Below are 22,618 nucleotides of genomic sequence, written 5' to 3' on the forward strand. Positions count from 1 at the left end.
ATTTGAGCATCTTATATTTTGGAAACTTGTCAGGGAGACTAAGAATAGTGATTGTGGATTTTGGGGGGGTACATTGCATAAATGTCAGTCAAAATATCTTTTCATAAACACATCTGCTTATTTCTCTTGTAGTTGAATAAAAAGCCCTTTTTTAATGAGTGGGAAGGTCTAGCTCTCTTCTTGATGTGATGAGTTTATGATGTTATTGTTCATGTTCATGTACTGAGTGTCGAAAGTGTATGAGCCCCATGCTGGCTGCAGGCAGGGAAGGGGAGAGATCCAACAAAGAAGAAGTCTTAGTCCTGGTGCTCAAAGCAGTTTATGATCTATTGAGAAGCCTATAAATAATTCAAGGGCATGGATGAATCAGACGTGGGGGTGGGATAAGTGTGGCATCTGAAATACAGGTTTTAATGTGGGTACCATTTAAAAATGTCCAGTCAGCAAGATCCCAACCTGATACTCTTTGTGTCATAGATGCAATTAAAAAATTTTACTGGGCTTCCCTGGTGGCGCAGTGGTTGAGAGTCCGCCTGCCGATGCAGGGGACATGGGTTCGGGCCCCGGTCTGGGAAGATCCCACGTGCCGCGGAGTGGCTGGGCCCGTGAGCCATGGCCGCTGAGCCTGCGCGTCCAGAGCCTGTGCTCCGCAACGGGAGAGGCCACAGCAGTGAGAGGCCTGCGTACCGCAAAAAAAAAAAAAAAAATTTTACTGAGTCCCTACTGTATTTCAGGCCCTGTGAAAGAAAATTATTCTGTATTTTCCTAAAATACACTGTGGTACTTAGTTTTCAAGTATTAGGAAGGTTTAAAGTTTAGAGAAACCAGGGTTAACTTTATTTAGCCATAATCTATTCCCTCCTTAGGAGCTGGTGTATCTGATTGAAGCTGGTGTTAGGCCAGAGTGACATACTGCCAAGTGACACTCTGTGGTAAGGTGGTACTAAAGATGGTGGTAATTCAAGGTGCCAGCGCTGCTATTTTAAGTACATGAATATATAATGGGCCACACTCGTATTGTTTCTCGAAGAGAAGGAGTACATCGGAAGTATATTTATTAAAAGGGTCTGCTTTGTTAGGAGTTTTTCTCTAGTACCAAAACTTTAAGTTGACTTGCAAAAACTAGAACACATAGGACCATTTTTAAGACTACACTGGTGAATTCCTGTATCTGTGGAGGTAAAGGTAAAAGTGGATGTAAGTCACCCGATATGCTACCCTTTGAAATGCTGAGGCCTGTATTGGCTGACATACCATAAAATTTCTCTTACCTCCAAGTATCTGTCACCCGTATAATTCAGGAGACATGCATTTTCCTTTTAATGTAGTTCCCAAGATGATTTGCAGTTCCTTTCTAACATGTGTCCTGGACTCGCAGACAATGAGAATAATAATATAACGTAAGGTTTTTAGTAAATACATAAAAATTCAGTTTGTTCAGAATTCTTTTTTTTTGCGATACGCGGGCCTCTCACTGTTGTGGCCTCTCCCGTTGCGGAGCAAAGGCTCCGCGGCCATGGCTCACGGGCCCAGCCGTTCCGCGGCATGTGGGATCTTCCCGGACCGGGGCACAAACCCGCGTCCCCTGCATTGGCAGGTGAACTCTCAACCACTGCGCCACCAGGGAAGCCCCAGAATTCTCTTTTTAAGTAAAGAAAGTATAATGGTACATTTAAAAAAATATCCTTAATAAGGATTGAAGCCATATAGTTTCAGTTACCTGAAACTATAACAATCCAATGCTGTATTCTCCCAGCATTATAGTTGGTCAGGATTTGTATTGGATTGAGGAAATCTTACAGAGTAAGAAACCTGAATATCAGTTCAGTTGCTTTCAGAGAATCATAGTGTTGGAAGCTGTTTTACTGATACTGATGCTTGAAACTCACCTCGTTTTAAATGCCCTTTCACAGCACTCCTGACTGCTGGGCTTGCAGTCTTTGCCTGAGAACTCCAAAGAAAGGACATTTATGATCTCCTGAGGCCCTTTTATGACAGTTATAGTGTCCTTAAATTTTGATGTCTGCCTCTCTATAACCCCATTTAGCAGTTCTGGTTTTGCACTTTGGAGTGAACATGAAGCTAACCTCAGTTTTCCTCCCATTGAGTGAGGGCACCAGGGTAAGAAGGCAAAAGAGGAGCATCTGGTGAGGACCTGGGACCTCAGAGGACCCAGGACCTGGGTGTTCTGGCCGGGCAGACTTTCCCTGTGGGTCAGGTCCTGATCCTGTGCTGGGCGGCAGACTTCTGGATAGACCGCGAGCGGGGCCATTTTAACCTTTATCTTGTACGATTATCAACAAATACTAAGGAGGACACCCCAGTGCACATGTATTGAGTGCCGGCTTTATACCACTACTGTGTTAGAATCTTGACTTTCATTATGCTAGCTAATTCTCACAAGTACTCAGGTAAGTATTGTTAATTCTCAAGATGAGGAAACCGAAGCGCAGAAATTTTAAGTAACTTGCCCAAGGGCATAGAGCTAGTAAGTATGGACGTTGGCATTCTAATCTTGGTCTCCCCGCCACGTGGGCAGGCCCTTTCTGATACACCACATTGCCTCCTGAGGCCTTTCAGGTGAAGCTTTTATGAGCTCCCTCATCAGTTCACATGTTCTACACTCTTCTCTTCTGAATAAATACATCTGGGAGATCTAAGGCTCCCAGGCCAGCCAAGCCAACATTCATGTTAATTCAAATCTCTCTCCTCTTCCTGATACCTCTCTGGTCTTACCATCAAAGTTAAGCATATTATTTTCAAAGGTATCACCTTTTTTTCTCACTAGGAATATATATTCCTAAGCCAAACTGATCTGCATCAATAGGTATGAGAAACCTCTCCTTTCATATCCCTCAACTGGGTCAAAAAGGATCTCAGAATGGCTTAATATAAAGGTTGGGAAATCTTAGCTAAATAGTCATTTGTGACCAGGTTGAACAATGATTTCATCTTCTAAAGTGATGGGTCTCACAAAGTGAGAGAGAGGCATGGACATATATACACTACCAAACGTAAGGTAGATAGTGGGAAGCAGCTGCATAGCACAGGGAGATCAGCTCGATGCTTTGTGACCCCCTGGAGGGGTGGGATAGGGAGGGTGGGAGGGAGGGAGACGCAAGAGGGAAGAGATATGGGAACATATGTATATGTATAACTGATTCACTTTGTTATAAAGCAGAAGCTAACACACCATTGTAAAGCAATTATACTCCAATAAAGATGTAAAAAAAATAAACAAAAAATAAAATAAAATAAAGTGATGGGTCTCAGTCTTCCAGACTGAGATCCACTCCTGATGTGCAAATAAAGGGCTGAATATCATAATTATGAGAAGAACACAGATGAGCTTGGTCTTTGGCTTGCTTTCAGCTGAAATTTAATAGTTCAATAAAATGAAGCCCTGGGAAAACATTGGAATGTATGATACCTAGGAGGAGGTAGAGATAATGGTATCCCTCCAAGTACTTGCATAGTATTTAATTAATTAATTTTAATTGAATTATCGTTGATGTACAACGTTTATAAGTTACAGATGTACAATATAGTGGTTCACAATTTTTAAAGGTTATACTCCATTTATAATTATTGTGTTTGCTATAATCACACTCCCTGACTTCAGACTATACTATAAAGCTACAGTAAACAAAACAGTATGGTGCTGGGAAGACTGGACAGCTACATATAAAACAATGAAATTAGAACATTCTCTAACATCATGTACAAAAATAAAGCCTAAATGTAAGACTGGATACCATAAATCTCCTAGGGAAAAACTTAGGTAGAACACTCTTTGACAAAAATCGCAGCAATATTTTTTTGCATAGTATTTTATTTTTATTTTTTTTAAACGTTTTTATTGGCGTATAATTGCTTTACAATGGTGTGTTAGTTTCTGCTTTATAACGTAGTGAATCAGTTATACATATACATATATCCCCATATCTCTTCCCTTTTCTGTCTCCCTCCCTCCCACCCTCCTTATCCCACCCTTCTAGCTGGTCACAAAGCACCAAGCTGATCTCCCTGTGCTATGTGACTGCTTCCCACTAGCTATCTATTTCACATTTGGTAGTGTATATATGTCCATATATACACTACCACTCTCTCACTTTGTCCTAGTTTACCCTTCCCCCTCCCTGTGTCCTCAGGTCCATTCTCTAGTAGGTCTGCATCTTTATTCCCATCTTGCCCCTAGGTTCTTCATGACCATTTTTTTTTCTTTTTTAGATTCCATATATATGTGTTAGCATATGGTATTTGTTTTTCTCTTTCTGAGTTACTTCACTCTGTATGACAGACTCTAGGTCTATCCACCTCACTACAAATAACTCAATTTCATTCTTTTTATGGCTGAGTAATATTCCATTGTATATATGTGCCACATCTTCTTTATCCTTTCACCATTGATGGACACTTAGGTTGCTTCCACGTCCTGACTATTGTAAATAGAGCTGCAATGAACATTGTTGTACATGACTTTTTTTTTTTTTTTTTTGCGGTATGTGGGCCTCTCACTGTTGTGTTCTCTCCCCTTGAGGAGCACAGGCTCCGGATGCGCAGGCTCAGCGGCCATGGCTCACGGGCCCAGCCGCTCCACGGCATGTGGCATCCTCCCGGACCGGGGCACAAACCCGTGTCCCCTGCATCAGCAGGCAGACTCTCAACCACTGTGCCACCAGGGAAGCCCCATGACTCTTTTTGAATTATGGTTTTCTCAGGGTATATGCCCAGTAGTGGGATTGCTGTGTCATATGGTAGTTCTATTTTTAGTCTTTTAAGGACCCTCCATACTGTTCTCCATAGTGACTGTATCAATATACATTCCCACCAACAGTATATGAGGGTTCCCTTTTCTCCACACCCTCTCCAGCATTATTGTTTGTACATTTTTTGTTGATGGCCATTCTGACTGGTGTGAGATGATGTCGCATTGTAGTTTTGATTTTGCATAGTATTTTAAATGAACCTTTCACACTGTCCTATCACTACCCACTTTGTCCCTCAGTAAACTGTAAGCTTCTTGAGGGTAGAGAACATACTGAATTCATAATTTTATTCCCCACAGGCCATAGCACAATGCCTTTCCCACAGCAGTTGAGGAATAAATGTTTATTTCACTAATGAATGAATGAATAAAAGAAGTAGGAAGATGTCTTGTATGGGCAACATAAACCTACCTCAAGTGGTGCTGAGTCAGTTTCAGTTATTCTGAAGCAAGAAAATACTTACTAGAAAATAGAAAATCTTGGGTTAGCTATGCATCTGAAGTTACATGGACCTGGATGCAGGGTTTTACGTGTATTTCCACTATGGTACTGTGAAATTCCTAGCTTCACTCCAGCTAGGAATTAAATCTTTATATTAGATAAGTTTTGAATTTGAAACTTTCTGGCCTGTAAATAAAACCGGTTATTCTTAAAATACTTCGTCCAAAATATTTGAGTGTGCTTGGGGGGAATGTTAAGAGTGGTTTCGGTTTTGAAAATATCTGATTAAAATGAATGGTCCTGGAAAGCGTAAGCAGGGACTATTGGGAGGTAGAAGACGGTGCTGAGTGTGATTCGGTGTTGGAATGTCCAAGCTTCTCTGTACCACGCTGGACAGAATCCTTTCTCTGTGATAAGCAAAATACAAAAGCTACACCTGATTGTCTTCAAGGATGCCTGTATTTAAGTAGAGAAATAGGTTTTTATGACTAAGAAGGGAAACCATACAAAAAGAAAACAAAATGTCCCATGTACGTCATGTGATGTGTCAGATAATTGTAAGGTTTTTCCTTTCCCCTTGGTTTCTTCCTGCTGTCCCGCTTCTGTCTCTTTCATGAGGGAAGGTGGTTATGATGCTCGTCTCCATGAGCTCATAGTTTTGTGGGCTCCGTCCTGGATAATGAGTTGAAGGAGCTGCTTATTAAGGCCCTGCTCTTAAGTAGTTCTGAGGAGAGTGTTAGCTTCTTATGTGACTGATCACAGTTTACCATCCATTTAGGAGATATTACTTTTCCTATTTAGGAGTTGCTCACAGACCTTCAGAAATGGTGGGGAGAGCAGAGAGGAGAAGAGTGACTTTTATGCCACTAGACCACCACCCTTTTCATTAGCACAAGTGCCAAGACGTACCATCTCCTGCCCGATGGGAGACAGTGCTGGGCCTGATGTTCGGTACAATCTCTTCTGATCCTTTGAGACTTGTGGGTTGGAGAACAGCTGCCAGGGGCCTCTGAAAGCCGTGAGGATGAGTTCCAGGCTCACCTTCTCAGAGCAGACCAGCTCCCTGTGTTTTCTCTCTCTTTGCTGTAGAGAGAGCTTTTTCCGGAGCTTTTTCTCTCGGTAACTGTCACCATTGGCTCTGTTCAGTCCCTGAAGATAAACACATAGGCCCTTTGTATTTTAAGATTTTACTGTTAGGGCTTCCCTGGTGGTGCAGTGGTTGAGAGTCCGCCTGCCGATGCGGGGTACATGGGTTCGTGCCCCGGTCCGGGAAGATCCCACATGCCGCGGAGCGGCTGGGCCCGTGAGCCATGGCCGTTGAGCCTGCGCGTCCGGAGCCTGTGCTCCGCAACGGGAGAGGCCACAATAGTAAGAGGCCTGTGTACCGCAAAAAAAAAAAAAAAAACCCAACGATTTTACTGTTAGATGAAAGTAACATCATTAGGAAACCACAGGAATCCCAGACCTGATTCCCTTCTGGAAGCCCCGTGGGACATAGCTTTTATTTATGCTGGACTTGCTTTTTCTTCTGGCTTGTCCCCTTTCTCCATTAAAGGAATAGTTTGCTCTCAAGGAAGCCTCACTGCCAGCACATAAGCCTGAAGATGCAGGGGTAGCTGAATGACCCCTACTTCCTTGTTTTGGCCTGGGAGCTTAGATCTCTGGGGATGTACCATGGGTATTGGACTCTCTGAGACATTCAGAGTATTTCCTCAAAGCACTCATTTTCTTTAGCAAGCCAGTAACAGATTCTCATTCGATGTGAAGTTTTCCTTTTCCCAAACTCAGCTTAAATCATAACTGCTCTGGACCATGCCAAGGTATGATTCGCCCAAATGTGAATTCATTGATATTATTTGATTAGTAAAAATCACTCAGTGAAGAGTGATGGTAAGTTGGCTTTGGCTGGAAATCTCACCAGCTGAGATCCTCAAGCAGAGCTCATGCTGGCATTGTTTCCTCTGCAGGTTGACTTCAGATGACTTCTTTTGCGTTTGGAAAACAATATTCCAGACACGAATAAGAAACTATGAGTCATACAATAAATATAATGCTAGGCTTGTGCCATGGCTGTTTTTAGAGCATTGTATTTTAGTGCTTAATTATCTGTTTGCTACGAAAGTTGGCAGTCTTGGCTTTCCTCTCCAATGTAAACAAAATAATATTATTTAATTCCTTCATTATGTATTGCTTTAATAGTAGAAACTTAAATTTTTTTGTGTGAGTTTCAACTTCTATGTAGTTTAGCATGGGAAGTTTTCAAGAAAGCATTTTTTTTTAAGTCAGTTTTTCCTTGTAATAAATCTGAGTGAAAGAGAATTTTTATCTTGAAAGTAAACAAGCCCCTGTCACTAATAGTAAGAAAAATGCTGTAACTGAAGAATTTCAGAGACAGGCCTTTTTGTCAGCCGTGACACATCTAGGTGGGTTGGCAATCTAGGGTCTACACTTCAGCTTTGGCAGCCCAGAAATTTGATTTCTTCAGCTCACTGAGAGTTGAGCAAACTCAGGGATATTGACTGCTGTTAACTGGTCAGCGTGTCCTCTCCTCAGCGGCAAAGTCTCTATGGGAAGCCAAATGACAATCAAAAGTTTGCTTGGTGAGCAGGGAGTCCGAGCCAAAGGGTGTGGGATGGTCTGAGTGGTGGACGTCAGCCAGGCCTGTACGTCCTCCTTTCTACCCCAGAGGCAGTGTTGTAAAGCAGAGCCCATTGCTCCTCCTCTTGGCCGGCGAGGCTGTCTTTCCTGCTGGCCCACTGCTAAAACTGAGCATGAACAGCCTTTTTGTTAAAAGAGAACATGAACCCTCTATGGTTTGAGAAGGTGAGAGCTCTGGAAGACGATACTGTGCATGCACTTACCACCTTGGTCTGGATTTTCCCTCTCCTTCCAGTTTTCTTCCTTTAACTATGGGTGTTCATTCACCCAGGGGTCCGTGTTGCCCTCTAAAAAACTGTCCAAAGCCAAACACCAGATATCTTTCAGTTATCGTTCTCAGGCCAGAGCAGTCAAGGGACATCTTAATAAAATGAAGAGAAAGCTGAAGGAGAACAAACATGTACTGAAACTGTAAGCATCAGGCTGAATAAGTGTAGATTTCTGTACCTGAGATTGGTGTGAAATGTTGGGAAATCTAAGCTAAACAGTTCATCACAACCAGGCGCAATAATGATTTTATCTTCTAAAGTGATGAGGCAGGCTACTGCCTGTTTCAAGGCATCTTTATCTCAGTCAGGTGGGCATAACTGAATAGCTTCTATATCCCTATCAGCTGGCGTTACTGTTGCAGATGACCAATGTCATTTTAACAGATTTTTATATGTGAAATGTATATTTCATGCTTAGTGTTATATCATTTCTGACATTGTCCTCAAATTCTGAGGGCAATTCACAAAGTCCAGAATGTGCTGATTACAAAATAAGTGTGCCAGAGTTGTGTGAAGGACTTCTTTTTTAGTTCTTTCAGAATATCATAAGAAATGCATTTTTTAAAAAGTTAATACTTTCAATCAATAGCAGCCATTGTTTTTTTAAAATTTATTTATTTATATGTAAGTATAGTTGATTTACAATGTTGCATTAGTTTCTGGTGTACAACAAAGTAATTCAGTTATAAATATATATATATATAAAATATTCTTTTTCATATTCTTTTCTATTATGGTTTATTACAGGATATTGATTATAGTTCCCTGTGCTATACAGTAGACCTTATTGTTTATCTGTTTTATATATAATAGTTTGTATCTGCTAATCCCAAACTCCTAATTTATCCCTCCCCCACCTCCTTTTCCCTTTGGTAACCATAAGTTTGTTTTCTTCCTTTTCCCTCTGGTAACCATAAGTTTGTTTTCTATGTCTGTGAGTCTGTTTCATAAATAAGTTCATTAGTTCATTTGTGTCATGTTTTAGATTCCACATATAAATGATATCATATGATATTTGTCTTTCTCTTTCTGACTTATTTCACTTAGTATGATAGTCTGTAGGTCCATCCATGTTGCTGCAAATGGCAAAAATTTCATTCTTTTTTATGGATGAATAGTATTCCATTGTATATATGTCACATCTTCTTTATCCATTCATCTGTCGATTAGCAGTCATTGTTTTTGATGCTCAAAGTGTTCCATCTTTGGCCAATAGTATCCTATTTGTATGGCTCTCATGTCTTTTTTTTTTTTTGGTACGCGGGCTTCTCACTGTTGTGGCCTCTCCCGTTGCAGAGCACAGGCTCCGGACGCGCAGGCTCAGCGGCCATGGCTCACGGGCCCAGCCGCTCCGTGGCATGTGGGATCTTCCCGGACCGGGGCACGAACCCGTGTCCCCTGCATCGGCAGGCGGACTCTCAACCACTGAGCCACCAGGGAAGCCCCTCTCATGTCTTTTTGACATAACCCCTTTAGTCTTGGAGCACATCCTTCCTTCCTGAATTCATCAATATATTTCAGGCTCATCTTGTACTTTTTCTGGCCCAGAACTGGAATCAGTTGCACCTCAAAGGAGCCCTGGTTCCTTTTAGTGGGGAATGGTTTTTAGAGACCACATCCTGAGTGCTGGGGGTGTTCATTGCTGCTGGGTTGTCCTTAGTTCTAAACCTATTCAGTGGCTTTATATGTATTTTTGAAAAGAAAAAAGATGAGTTCATACAATTATTTCCCTTTAAAATATACTATTGCAGGATTAAAAAAAACTTAATTTCTTTGGTTGCACACCTGTATTTTCTGTTACACTGAAAACATCTTGGTTTCTTTTGACCTTAACATATTTATTTATTTTTTCACTAAGAAAACATGTAGACTTTAATATTCGAGTAAGAAATTCACAGAAAATATCATATAACTGCTTAGTTAACATACCAAAAAAGTTCAACTGCACTACTAATAAAAAATGCCAATAAAAACAACAAAATGACAGTTCTCTTTATCAAATCAGCAAGTGTTTAAATGATAATACTGAGAGCTGTTGAAGATGGAGGATGAAAATGTGTCAATCAGAGACTAAACTGGTATAATCCTTTAAGATTTAATTTAGCAATATATGTCATATAGATGATTATGCCTTTAGATCCAATAACCCCACTGTGGAAATTCATTTTAGGTGTTCAAAAATCTAGTAAAGCTTAGTCAACAAAGATATCCATCACATTACTTAGTGAAACATTTAAAATCACCCCAAATTAGCAGACTGATTATGATGTTAACATAATTATTTATTTAGGTTATCCTATAGTGTACATAAGAATTAAGAAATAACACCAATATTATTAATAACAGTAATGCTACTGAATGACATTTAAGATTTCTTTGCAGCTCTTTTTGCCCTTGGAGTCTATACCACCATTGATACACAGGCATAACACTACACTCTAAAACAACTTACTCATCTTTTCTGTGTTCTTATGCCATCAACAGGATTTCTAGTTAGGTTCATTTGTTTCCATTCATTTTCAAATTTTAGGGTTTTCTTTTTGCTTGATTTATTAATATTATTAATATAAGATGTTATTCCAGAATCAAAACTACATAAGGCACATCTAGAGAAATCTGTTTTCTATTCCTCTCTCTTCTACACTCTTCCCTTCCACATAAATACTTTTTAGTTGTTTTTAATCCATCTGGTGTTCCTTCTCTAAATATTAGCATATACAAATATCTTTGTATTTCCCTCCATATGCTTTCCTTTCTTATGACTTATTCATCTTTATGATTAATATCCACTGGTGAATGTCATAATGTCGTAGTTTAAGAATGATTTAGAAAAAAAGTAATTATCACTAACCATTCTGCCTGCTGAAGTCTCTGGCTGGAGAGACGGAGGAAGCACTTAAAAAAAAAAACCCTGCTTTTAATGGAACACTTTTATCTTGAAGTCTACTCTTCCAAAAGAAACAACCATTATTATAATAATAATTATGTTATAGATTTAATTAATGTACAAAGTATATATTAATAGTAATATATAATAATAATTTTAACGTGCTTCCTATGCCTCTCTAAGATGCCAAGAAAAAGAGTTTAACACAATTTGGGATGAAGCTGGTGCTTCACCTTCCACCAACGTTCCCGCCGCGCTGCTAGATTCTTCCTGCGGTCTGTTGACCGACTCTTGCAAGACTGCTCAGATGAGGTGGGCACTTGCATCTCGCTGGCGTTCTGCACCTGAGACTCGCTCCCTTGGGTGCTCCCTCCTGCACCTCCCAGATCTTGGGAGAGGCACGGAAATCTGTCACTGCTTCTGGTCCCCGGGCGCAGTTGCTCAGCCCCCCGCTCCTGGGCTCCGGGTCTCTGCGGCTGCCCAGTGCAGGTGCCGCGAGCTGGCGGGGCGCTCGGGAGCTAAGGCAGCCCCGCCTGCGCACGGTGATGCCGGGATTGGGGGCGGGAGCGTTGCCTCCGTCTCCGCGCGCTCGCTCGCTCGCTCCCGCCCTCCTCCCCGCCCCAAGTCCTCTCCTGCCTCAGCCTTGCAGGCTCCGCACTGCAGATCCCTGCCGGCCGCCTCGCGCTTGGCGGCTCCCGCGGTGCTCCGCAGGGTCCCTTGACCCCCGAGCACTTTTGCTGCTTTCGAGAGACCCTTGACTGACCGGTCTTGCCGAGCCCCACGCGTGCGAAGCCGCTGCGCCGGCGGGACAGCGAGGACCCAGGCGGACGGCGGCCGCACGGGAGCCCAGGGCGCTCTCGGATGCGGCAGGACAAGCTGACCGGCTCCCTTAGGCGCGGAGGGAGATGCCTGAAACGGCAGGGCGGCGGCGGCGGCAGCGGTGGCGGCAGCGGTGGCGGCGGCGTGGGCACCATCCTGAGCAATGTGCTCAAGAAACGCAGCTGCATTTCCCGGACCGCGCCCCGGCTGCTCTGCACCCTGGAGCCGGGTGAGGACCCGGGGAGGCAGATGGGGCACTGGAAAGTAGCGTGGCGCCCCCGGAGCTGGTGCCTCTGCCTCAGCCGAACTCCGCGTAGGCCAGGGAACAGTCGCCGGCCGCCCGGTGCTGGGTACCGCGGCTGGGCGCAGGCGGGGCTGGGTCGGCTTGGGAGGGAAGAGCGCGGACCGAGGCCTGGGCGGGGGCAGCGGCCTCCCACGGCGCGGAGGACCGGCTGCTCCCGCCGGCTGCCCGTGCGCCCCCATCCCACCGCCTGTGTGCGGTCCAGCCCTGTTTGTGCCGGGAGCTGCTGGCGAGCGATGCGCTCGGTTTTCTCCGAGTGGTGGGAAAGTGTTGGCGGCTATCCGGGCTATCAGAGGCCGAGCAACCAGTTGTGTTTCGGACCCACAAGAAGCCACACCTTGAAAGAGGTGTGTGAGGCAGGAGAAAGGCACAGGTCTGATGCTTGTTGTCAGAAGAGGAGGCAGTGACCGCGAAGGAAAAAATCGGGTGCATTTTCTTGAGGGTCCCTGCTTCGTGAGTGCCGGGATCGTCTCACCTGGAGCCTCTAATTTGTGTGTCCGGGTGGAGAGCGGGCAGGAAACACTCCTGCAAAGTAGAGATTCTTTCTATAGGTAAAGACTGAGAGTTCTCCTGGCTGTGCTAGGCTAGGCCCTTTCTGCTGTCAGCCTGTGTTTACACATCCCTGCTTCTCCAGGCTGCATAACTCCGCGCTTGCTCCACCACCCGGCATCCCTCCGCAGGGTTTTATGAGGCCGGCCCTGGCGCGCGGGCCCCTGGACATAAGGCTTTCCGGCTAGGGGTGGCCGCAGAGGGAGCCGGCTGTACTCGTACCCGTGCGTAGCGCACACTTGTCCCTGGAGTGGCACCAGCTGGCTTCCAGGTGGGTTTGTCCTCCCCCAACCCCACCCCATCCCGCCTCCCAGCGCCTTTGGGGACCTGCTGTCCTGAGGCTGCAGGGGAGAATCTGTCGAGGCACCGAGCCTCAAAGGGTGGAACACGTCGCTGCCTTTCCGAACCTCGTGGTTTCTTTGTTTTTCTCCCCAAGGAAGTGTCTAGTTGCAGAGACTGTAGTAGTTATTCACCGTCTTCCTTTAGCCTTAAAAAAAGAAACCTCCTTCCCACGTTAAAAGTGTTTTGTATTTCTGAATCCGGAACAGCCAGTGATTACCAGATGAAACATAAACCTTCTCCCCTCCCTTATTCAATTAGAAGAAAATAGGTGGAAATGACCTGATTTCAGCTTTTGCCTGCAGGCAGCGAATGATCAATTCCAGTTAAATCCTGTAACTCATTTTTGATAGTGAGAAAATAGTTGTGATTTTGACTAACCCCAGCCGGGTTTCAGCTCGGCAAGGCGATGGGCATCGTGCCCAGCAGGTACTTCTGAAAAAAGTCAAGGGAGCATATTCGGTCATACATGCAAGGAATCCGAGGCTTTTAGGTCGGTTGAAATAGGAGCGTGGGACCGAATTTCCTGGTCTTTGTTACAATAAAGCAAACGTCATGACTATACGCTCCTCCATTCAGCACCCTGTGTATGGACAGCAACCTCACAAAGAGGTCCGTTTTATCGTGTCTTAAATCATGCGCGCCAGCTGGAGGCACTCTTGTGGTCTTTGTATCATTGTGCTGCACTGAGGCAGGACTTAATTTAAACCATCTCAGAGAATTGGGAATCCGTCGGGGTACTTAATATACCTTCGAAGAAGGAAATCTTATCTATCTAGGCAGAGTATGGTTTTGGCCCTGAAGCTCTGAAGAGAATGATCAGGGCATTGGTTGGATGCCTGGGATTCTCTATCACACACAGCTTGACTTTAGAAATCTAGGACCCAACTCATGTATACACAGTATTCTTCTAGGACTCCAAGAAGGACATCTTCATACTGTCACGGGCTTGGGCAAATCAGACACATCTTTTTTCAGCTTCTTGACTCCATATATGTTTTTTAAAAGACACCCGCATAGCACAGGGAGATCAGCTCGGTGCTTTGTGACCACCTAGAGGGGTGGGATAAGGAGGGTGGGAGGGAGGGAGACACAAGAGGGAAGAGATATGAGGATATATGTATATGTATAGCTGATTCACTTTGTTATAAAGCAGAAACTAACACACCATTGTAAAGCAATTATGCTCCAATAAAGATGTTAAAAAAATTGTCATGGAATTTCACCTCAATAATAAAAAAACCCAATATGAATACAGCGTATAATCTTTATATATTCTCCTATTTACTTACTTCTATTCCATAGATTTGGGATTTGAGTCAAAGAAGTTTAAAGTTGTAGATAACTTGGAATTAGAGTTCGGTTATATTTTTAGCTTGGAGCCTATAATTAAATGTGTAAACTTATCTTTAATGAATAAGTCTATCATGACAGAATTTAAAAATACATGCAAATTGCTAAATAGTCTTGTTAAAATGGATTATTCCACAAGTGGGAAGGCAGTGACATTATTTTTATAACTTTTGATATTTCACTGAGGTTTCCTTAATAGACTTAGTCCATGCAAGTGTCCTAGAAAACAAATTCTGTAAGTAGAGAATTCTCTTCCTAAGTTTCATAAATATTAATTATACTGTGCTAAGTGATTTACAGTTAATTATTGCAACAACTAACTGAGATAGACGTTATCCTCATTTTAAGGATAAAGAATTGAGACTGAGACAGGTTAAATAATTTGTTTGACTCTAGGAACCAAAGGTGAATTAAAGTGTGCTTGACTCCAAGCCTGTGGTGTTATTTTTTTGTTTTTGCACTACTCCAGACAGTGGTGAAACCACCATTCTATGTGATAAGCTTCATTCTATTACCACAGGACATTTTTCTATCTTAATAATCAGTATTCTTTTTCTTTTAACAAAATTGACTACAATTTAGTAAAAATAAATGTTTTAAAAATTTTATGATGACTCAGTAGAATCAGGTTAATTTTTACTTTTATTTTTGATGTAACGTATTTTTCCCCCAAATAACAGTTATTTATGTATTTTTCTTTTAGGAGTTGACACAAAGTTGAAGTTCACTCTTGAGCCATCTTTAGGTCAAAATGGTTTTCAGCAGGTAATTTTATTTTTGGTTTTGAAAATACCTTTATTTTGGGGTACCTACAGGGTACACTGAGGTATATTCTCAAAGTGGGAAAATTAACATGTGCTTGGATATGCCTAAGAAGATGAGTGAGTTTTAAAAATTATAGATAAAATAACTTGTGAAGCTATAAGTGACTTGGATTTATACTTGCAGTGAAAATTTTTGCACTTTTTTTTAATGGTTCAAGTGTGAAAAAATTTAAAAACCAAATGCCGTTATTCCGAATCCGTAACACATGTTTTGATTTCAGAGTTCCCAGCCTTTGTGTGTGTACTGCAATTGGATCACGGGTGTGTTAAGGGTACCTAAGTGGGGGACCTTGGGGCAGTCATAGCCCTTAGACCAGTCATGTCTGGCTGAAGGAAGCTCTGAATGTTTACCCCAGTGTTCTGTATACATTTTCTCATGCTCTACAAACGTCAAGATGGGGAAAAGTTGACAAGTGCTTAACCAGGTCAGTATTATCACTTTGACAGCTTTTCTTCTTTGTTTCTAGTGGTATGATGCGCTCAAAGCGGTTGCCAGACTATCGACCGGAATACCAAAGGAATGGAGGAGAAAGGTGAGGCGGATTTGTATGGCTAAAGTACAAAAGGCCCATCACTTTGTCCCTCTTGAAAGTGTCTGGAATGTCAGAAAGGATATTCTAGATTTAGTCATTTGAAATCTGTCTCTCTTCATTATTCATTAATTCAGTAAGTATTTAATGATTATCTATTCTATGCCAGGTACTGTTCTGCCGGGTAATGGGGATACAGCAGCGGAAAAAAAAAAACAGCAGACCAAAATTTTTGTCCTCATGGAGTTTACAATGCATATAACATAAAGTAGGTCAGATGATGCTAAGTGCCATGCATAAAAATAAAGCAGAGAAAGGAATCAGGAGAAGGGGAATGGAGGTAAGGAGGTAGCATTTTAAATGGCAAGGTGACATTTGAATAGGGCCCTTAAAGAGGTGAGCCATTGACCCCGTAGCTACCTGGTGGGAGAGTACTCCAAACAGGAAACACCCTCAGGTGAGAGCATCACTGAGGAGTATGCAAGCAAAAGCAAGAGGCAGGGTGGCTGAAGCACAGTGAATAAAAGGGAAAGCAATGGGGGGGAGGGTCATAGAGGTAATGTGATGACCTTAGGGGAATGGCAGCTCATATAGGACCTTACAGGTCATAGTAGGACTTTTGCCCAATGTGAGATGAGAAGCATTGGGAAGTTTTGAAGAGGAGAATAACATGATATGACTTATATTTTAAATGGACCACTCTGGCTACTAACTTGAGAATATGAAGGACAAGGGCAGCAGCGGAGAGACCAGTAGGAGACTTGAGATAATTCAGACAAGAGATGGATCAGGGTTGTGGTAGTGTAGATGGAGAGAAGGTCAGATTCTAGATATATTTTGAAGGCTGGGTTGACTTGAATTCCTACTGGATTGAATAAAAAGTGTAAGAGGGATGTCAATGACTTCAAGATTGACCTGAGCTACTGGAAGGGTAGAGTTACTGTTTTCCCAGAGAGGGGACAAGCAGGTGTGTGTGTTTGTGTGTATGTCTGTATAGTTGGGGTGGCGGTGGATTAGACAGTTGGTTTTGGATATGTTAAGGTTGAGATGCCTGTTAGATGTCTAAGTTGAAGATGTCAAGTGAGCATTTTGACGTATGATCCTGATGCTTAAGAGAGAAGTATGGCTGGAGATACTAATCAGTGTTATTCCTGCTAAATTATGTTCAAATACCAAAACTTGAATTGCCATCTTATTAATTCATAAATGTAGTCTTTGTTTCCTTCTTTAAAAAATTTTATTGAAGTATAGTTGATTTTCAATGTTGTGTTAATTACTGCTATACAGCAAAGTGATTCAGTTATACATATATATACATTCTTTTTTATATTCTTTTCCATTATGCTTTATCACAGAATGTTGAATATAGTTCCCTGTGCTATACAGTAGGACCTTGTTGTTTATCCATTCTATATATAATAGCTTGCATCTACTAATCCCAAACTCCTAATCTATCCTTCCCCCACCCCCTTCCTTTCTGGCAACAACAATTCCCATTCCTTTTTTTAAATTTAATTTTTATTATATATTGGGGTATAGTTAATTTACAGTGCTGTGTTAGCTTCAGGTGTACAGCAAAGTGATTCAGTTATACATATACATATAGCCATTCGATTTCAGATTCTCTTCCCATATAGGTCACCACAGAATATTGAGTAGAGTTCCTTGCGCTATACAGTAGGTCCTTATTGATTATCTGTTTTACATATAGTAGTGTGTATATGTTAATCCCAAACTCCTAATTTATCCCCCCACTCCACATTTCCCCTTTGGTAACCGTAAGTTTGTTTTCGAAGTCTGTGAGTCTCTTTCTGTTTTGTAAATAAATTCATTTGTATTATAAACCAGGTCTTAATACTCCTAGAATCTGAACATTTTGGTTCCTCAAGATGCAATTAGAAATAGCATTATGAAACAGCTTCTCCAGATAAGGTAATGAAAGGAGTAAAAATATCCAGCGATTCCTTTAAAAAAGTTATTCATTATAGGAACCCATCTGTCAGTTTTTTGTGTGTGTGAGAGAGGGATGATTTAAAGGCAGAAGCCACTTTATGGTAAAAACAGGCCCATACTCCACGGATGACCAGGGAGCTCTTGCCCAAGCATAGAGCGCCATCCAGAGGCAGGTATAAAAAGCTCATGAGCTAATTTAGCTATTCCAATGAACTGAAATAAAATTTGAAATGTTTTCGTTTTCTTAACAATATCCCTAATGGCTGGATCATTGCTTGGTACATAGTAGGAACTCAACAATATTAATTGAAAGAATAAACGAAAGCCCCTAATTGGTACAGTTTAGTACAGCAAACTTTTCAGTGAGGTTCTTAGAGATTTCTACATGTAGGCTATATCTGTTCTAGTAACAGCTCTCATTTTCTTATTGGACGCAATCATTATTTCCTGATAAAGAAAGATGAAATTATGTATTTTACTTTAGCATTCTTTTTTATTAATATTTTAGGTTTGGTTGACCTTGGCAGATCATTATTTGCACAGTATAGCCATTGATTGGGACAAAACCATGCGCTTCACTTTCAATGAAAGGAGTAATCCTGATGATGACTCGATGGGAATTCAGATAGTCAAGGTAATGCCCCTAAGTTTGGCTTATTGTCCTAATTGAGAAGAAAGATTCTAAGAGCCAGATGTTTCCTGGACAGAGGATCAAGCCTTATGGATTGAATGTCCGTGTATTTCCTGCTTCCTAATTTCATTAGTTAACAGCCTTTTTTTTTTTTTTTTTTTTTTTTTTTGCGGTATGCGGGCCTCTCACTGTTGTGGCCCCTCCTGTTGCGGAGCACAGGCTCCGGACCCACAGGCCCAGCGGCCACGGCCAGAGGGCCCAGCCGCTCCGCGGCCCGCGGGATCCTCCCGGACCAGGGCACGAACCCGTGTTCCCTGCATCGGCAGGCGGACTCCCAACCACTGCGCCACCAGGGAAGCCCAGTTAACAGCTTTTTAATGGGGAACTTGATGATGCCTTGTCCTCATAAATTTGTATGTTGCTAGTAAGAAGAAAATGTTTCCATTCGTATTCAACTTATTTATTTTGCTCACATGATAGGAAATTGAAATTCCTTTTTTCTTTAGCATGGGTCAGTGCTTTTAACTGGATTTTAATGTAAAAGTCACTGAGAAATTTAAAGTTAAATCTATTTCATATTAGAATAATTGGGTACTTCTTAAGATTTTGATAATTTCTTAACTGTCATTTTATGAAGATAGTTAGATTGACTGATGGGTTTACTTTAAACCAGATGGTCAAATGCTCAAGCCAGCTGTGGTTCACCTACCTGGATTATTACAGTTGATTAGAGCCTGGCACCGAAAGCCAAGGATGCTGATTTGATTTAATCCCATTATTCTTCTCTTACATAAGCCTCTAGCACATGCTTTTTATTTTATATGAGTACATTACATGTGATGCTAAACTGAGGTTTTAAAAGGAAAGTTGTTTCATCTAAATTTCGGTCACCAGAAGTTGGCTAATGTTTTGGCAGATTTGAAGATATGTTTTTCAGGAGGAGGTCCTAACTAAAATGAGCTATTTTCTCATCTAACTTGGTCTGTTTCAAGCATATAATATAAAAAAGGAACTTTTATATTGTATGCTTGAAAAGCCTTTGCATTGTCCACATTTGAGCTGTTTATTTGGAATTTAGGTGTATGTTTCCCAGAGATGAAATATTCCATATTTGAAATATTTTCTTTCTATTTAAGTTGTGAATTAAGGCAATGCACATTTTATAACAATCATGTTATTAAGAGAAGTTTTTTTCTCATTGAAATGAATGATATGTCAGTAAAATGACTTCAGCTCCTGAAAATCATAGTCTCTGTTGGGTAATTAAATTATAGATATTGCCCTCATTAAATATTAAAGCACAGTAAATGTTTCTGCCTCTTTTATACAAATTTATAAAACAACTTGGAGAGAATGGTTTTTCTGTCTCTTTACAGTACCGGTTACATTTTTTTATTCTTTTCATTTGGCTCCTTAATACTATTTGGAGTTCTGATAGCTAAATATTATATCATTTTTTATAGAAAGAAATAATGTTAGCATCTATCATAATGTGTTAAAATGACTTGTTTTATTTGAGATGTATGATTAAAATAAACTGTCAATTTATTTGGAATTATAATGCAATATTAATTCTGAGTCCCTTTTTGTGTTAACTCTGGAAATACTTTTGGTAGCAAGTTTGCCTGACTGAAATTCCTCTTGAAAATGCCTCAGCATATTAGAAAACTAAAAAAAAAAAAAAAAAAAAAGTTTTGGTCCATGTGTTTAAGTTGCATATACATTTTTGAAAACTAAAATCCATGTTGATACTCTGACTCTACTGAATGCTGAGGCAGAGAAAAAACTAAAGTTTTTAGAGAGCTTAAGGAGGTATTTAAAAAAAAGTTGTTTCCCTGTCATTTTAGGATCTTCACCGCACAGGCTGCAGTTCTTACTGTGGCCAGGAGGCTGAGCAGGACAGGGTTGTGTTGAAGCGGGTTCTGCTGGCCTACGCCCGATGGAACAAGAATGTCGGGTATTGCCAAGGCTTTAACATCCTGGCTGCACTAATTCTGGAAGTGGTGGAAGGCAATGAAGGCGATGCTCTGAAAGTGAGTATCAGGCTCTGAAGAAGGCAACTAAAATTCTTCAGAGAGTGAAATACTGCAGCTATAACTTCTCTTCCCTGGTGCTCCACCTCCTTCCAGGGTATTGACTACACCTTTCTTATTATCCATGACACCATTTCTCCCAGGTTAAAGCCTAGTCACATGACAGACTTATGTAGCTGCCAAATTTGAGGAGAATGATTATGTTTTTAGTCTCACTTATGAGACATCACATTTTTTTAAATTTAATTTTATTCTTTTAACATCTTTATTGGAGTATAATTGCTTTACAATGGTGTGTTAGTTTCTGCTGTATAACAAAGTGAATCAGCTATACATATACATATATCCCCATATCTCCTCCCTCTTGCGTCTCCTTCCCACCCTCCCTAGGTCCCACCCCTCTAGGTTGTCACAAAGCACCGAGCTGATCTCCCTGTGCTATGTGGCTGCTTCCCACTAGCTGTCTGTTTTCCATTTGGTAGTGTATATATGTCCATGCCACTCTCTCACTTTGTCCCAGCTCACCCTTTCCCCTCCCCGTGTCCTCAAGTCCATTCTCTACGTCTGCGTTTTTATTCCTTTCCTGCCCCTAGGTTCTTCAGAACCATTTTATTTTAATTCCATGTATATGTGTTAGCATACGGTATTTGTTTTTCTCTTTCTGACTTACTTCACTCTGTATGACAGACTCTAGGTCCATCCACCTCACTACAAATAACTCTATTTCATTTCTTTTTGTGGCTGAGTAATATTCCATTGTATATATGTGCCACAACTTCTTTATCCATTCATCTGTCGATGGACACTTAGGTTGCTTCCAAGTCCTGGCTATTGTAAATAGAGCTGCAATGAACATTGTGGTACATGACTCTTTCTGAATTATGGTTTTCTCAGGGTATATGCCCAGTAACGGGATTGCTGGGTCATATGGTAGTTCTATTTTTAGTTTTTTAAGGAACCTTCATACTGTTCTCCATAGTGGCTGTATCAATTTACATTCCCACCAACAGTGCAAGAGGGTTCCTTTTCTCCACACCCTCTCCAGCATTTATTGTTTGTAGATTTTTTGAGGATGGCCATTCTGACCGGTGTGAGATGATATCGCATTGTAGTTTTGATGTGCATTTCTTTAATGATTAATGATGTTGAGCATTCTTTCATGTGTTTGTTGGCAGTTGTATATCTTCTTTGGAGAAATGTCTATTTAGATCTTCTGCCCTTTTTTGGATTGGGTTGTTTGTTTTTTTGATATTGAGCTGCATGAGCTGCTTGCAAATTTTGGAGATTAATCCTCTGTCAGTTGCTTCAGTTGCAAATATTTTCTCCCATTCTGAGGGTTGTCTTTTTGTCTTGTTTATAGTTTCATTTCTTGTGCAAAAGCTTTTAAGTCTCATTAGGTCCCATTTGTTTATTTTTGTTTTTATTTCCATTTCTCTAGGAGGTGGGTCAAAAAGGATCTTGCTGCAATTTATGTCATAGAGTGTTCTGCCTATGTTTTCCTCTGAGAGTTTGATAGTGTCTGGCCTTACATATAGGATTTTAATCCATTTTGAGTTTATTTTTGTGTATGGTGTTAGGGAGTGTTCTAATTTCATTCTTTTACATGTAGCTTGTCCAGTTTTCCCAGCACCACTTATTGAAGAGACTATCTTTTCTCCATTGTATGTTCTTTCCTCCTTTATCAAAGATAAGGTGACCATATGTGCATGGGTTTATCTCTGGGCTTTCTGTCCTGTTCCATTGATCTGTAATTCTGTTTTTGTGCCAGTACCATACTGTCTTGATTACTGTAGCTTTGTAGTATAGTCTGAAGTCCGGTAGCCTGATTCCTCCAGCTCCGTTTTTCTTTCTCAAGTTTGCTTTGGCTATTCAGGGTCTTCTGTGTTTGCATACAAATTGTGCAATTTTTTGTTCTAGTTCTGTGAAAAATGCCATTGGTAGTTTGATAGGGATTGCATTGAATCTGTAGATTGCTTTGGGTAGTATAGTCATTTTCACAATGTTGATTCTTCCAATCCAGGAACACGGTATATCTCTCCATCTATTTGTTTCATCTTTAATTCTTTCATCAGTGTCTTATAATTTTCTGCATACAGGTCTTTTGTCTTCTTAGGTAGGTTTATTCCTAGGTATTTTATTCTTTTTGTTGCAATGGTAAATGGGAGTGTTTTCTTAATTTCACTTTCAGCATTTTCATCATAAGTGTATAGGAATGCAAGAGATTTCTGTGTATTAATTTTGTATCCTGCTACTTTACCAAAT

General features: G+C 41.2%; 1 protein-coding gene across 1 annotated transcript in view; it reads left to right on the top strand.

The window, feature by feature from the left end:
* Positions 1-22,618, top strand: part of TBC1D30 (TBC1 domain family member 30) — an 85,959-nt gene that overhangs the window by 28,041 nt on the left and 35,300 nt on the right. Inside the window, exons 3-6 of the mRNA XM_060025161.1 lie at positions 15,089-15,150; positions 15,677-15,742; positions 18,201-18,326; positions 20,171-20,356. Of these exons, the coding sequence (XP_059881144.1) occupies positions 15,089-15,150; positions 15,677-15,742; positions 18,201-18,326; positions 20,171-20,356 (440 nt within the window). The remainder of the gene's footprint in view (positions 1-15,088; positions 15,151-15,676; positions 15,743-18,200; positions 18,327-20,170; positions 20,357-22,618) is intronic.

This window comes from Delphinus delphis, chromosome 11, assembly GCF_949987515.2.
Source record: "Delphinus delphis chromosome 11, mDelDel1.2, whole genome shotgun sequence".
Taxonomy (NCBI): domain Eukaryota; kingdom Metazoa; phylum Chordata; class Mammalia; order Artiodactyla; family Delphinidae; genus Delphinus; species Delphinus delphis.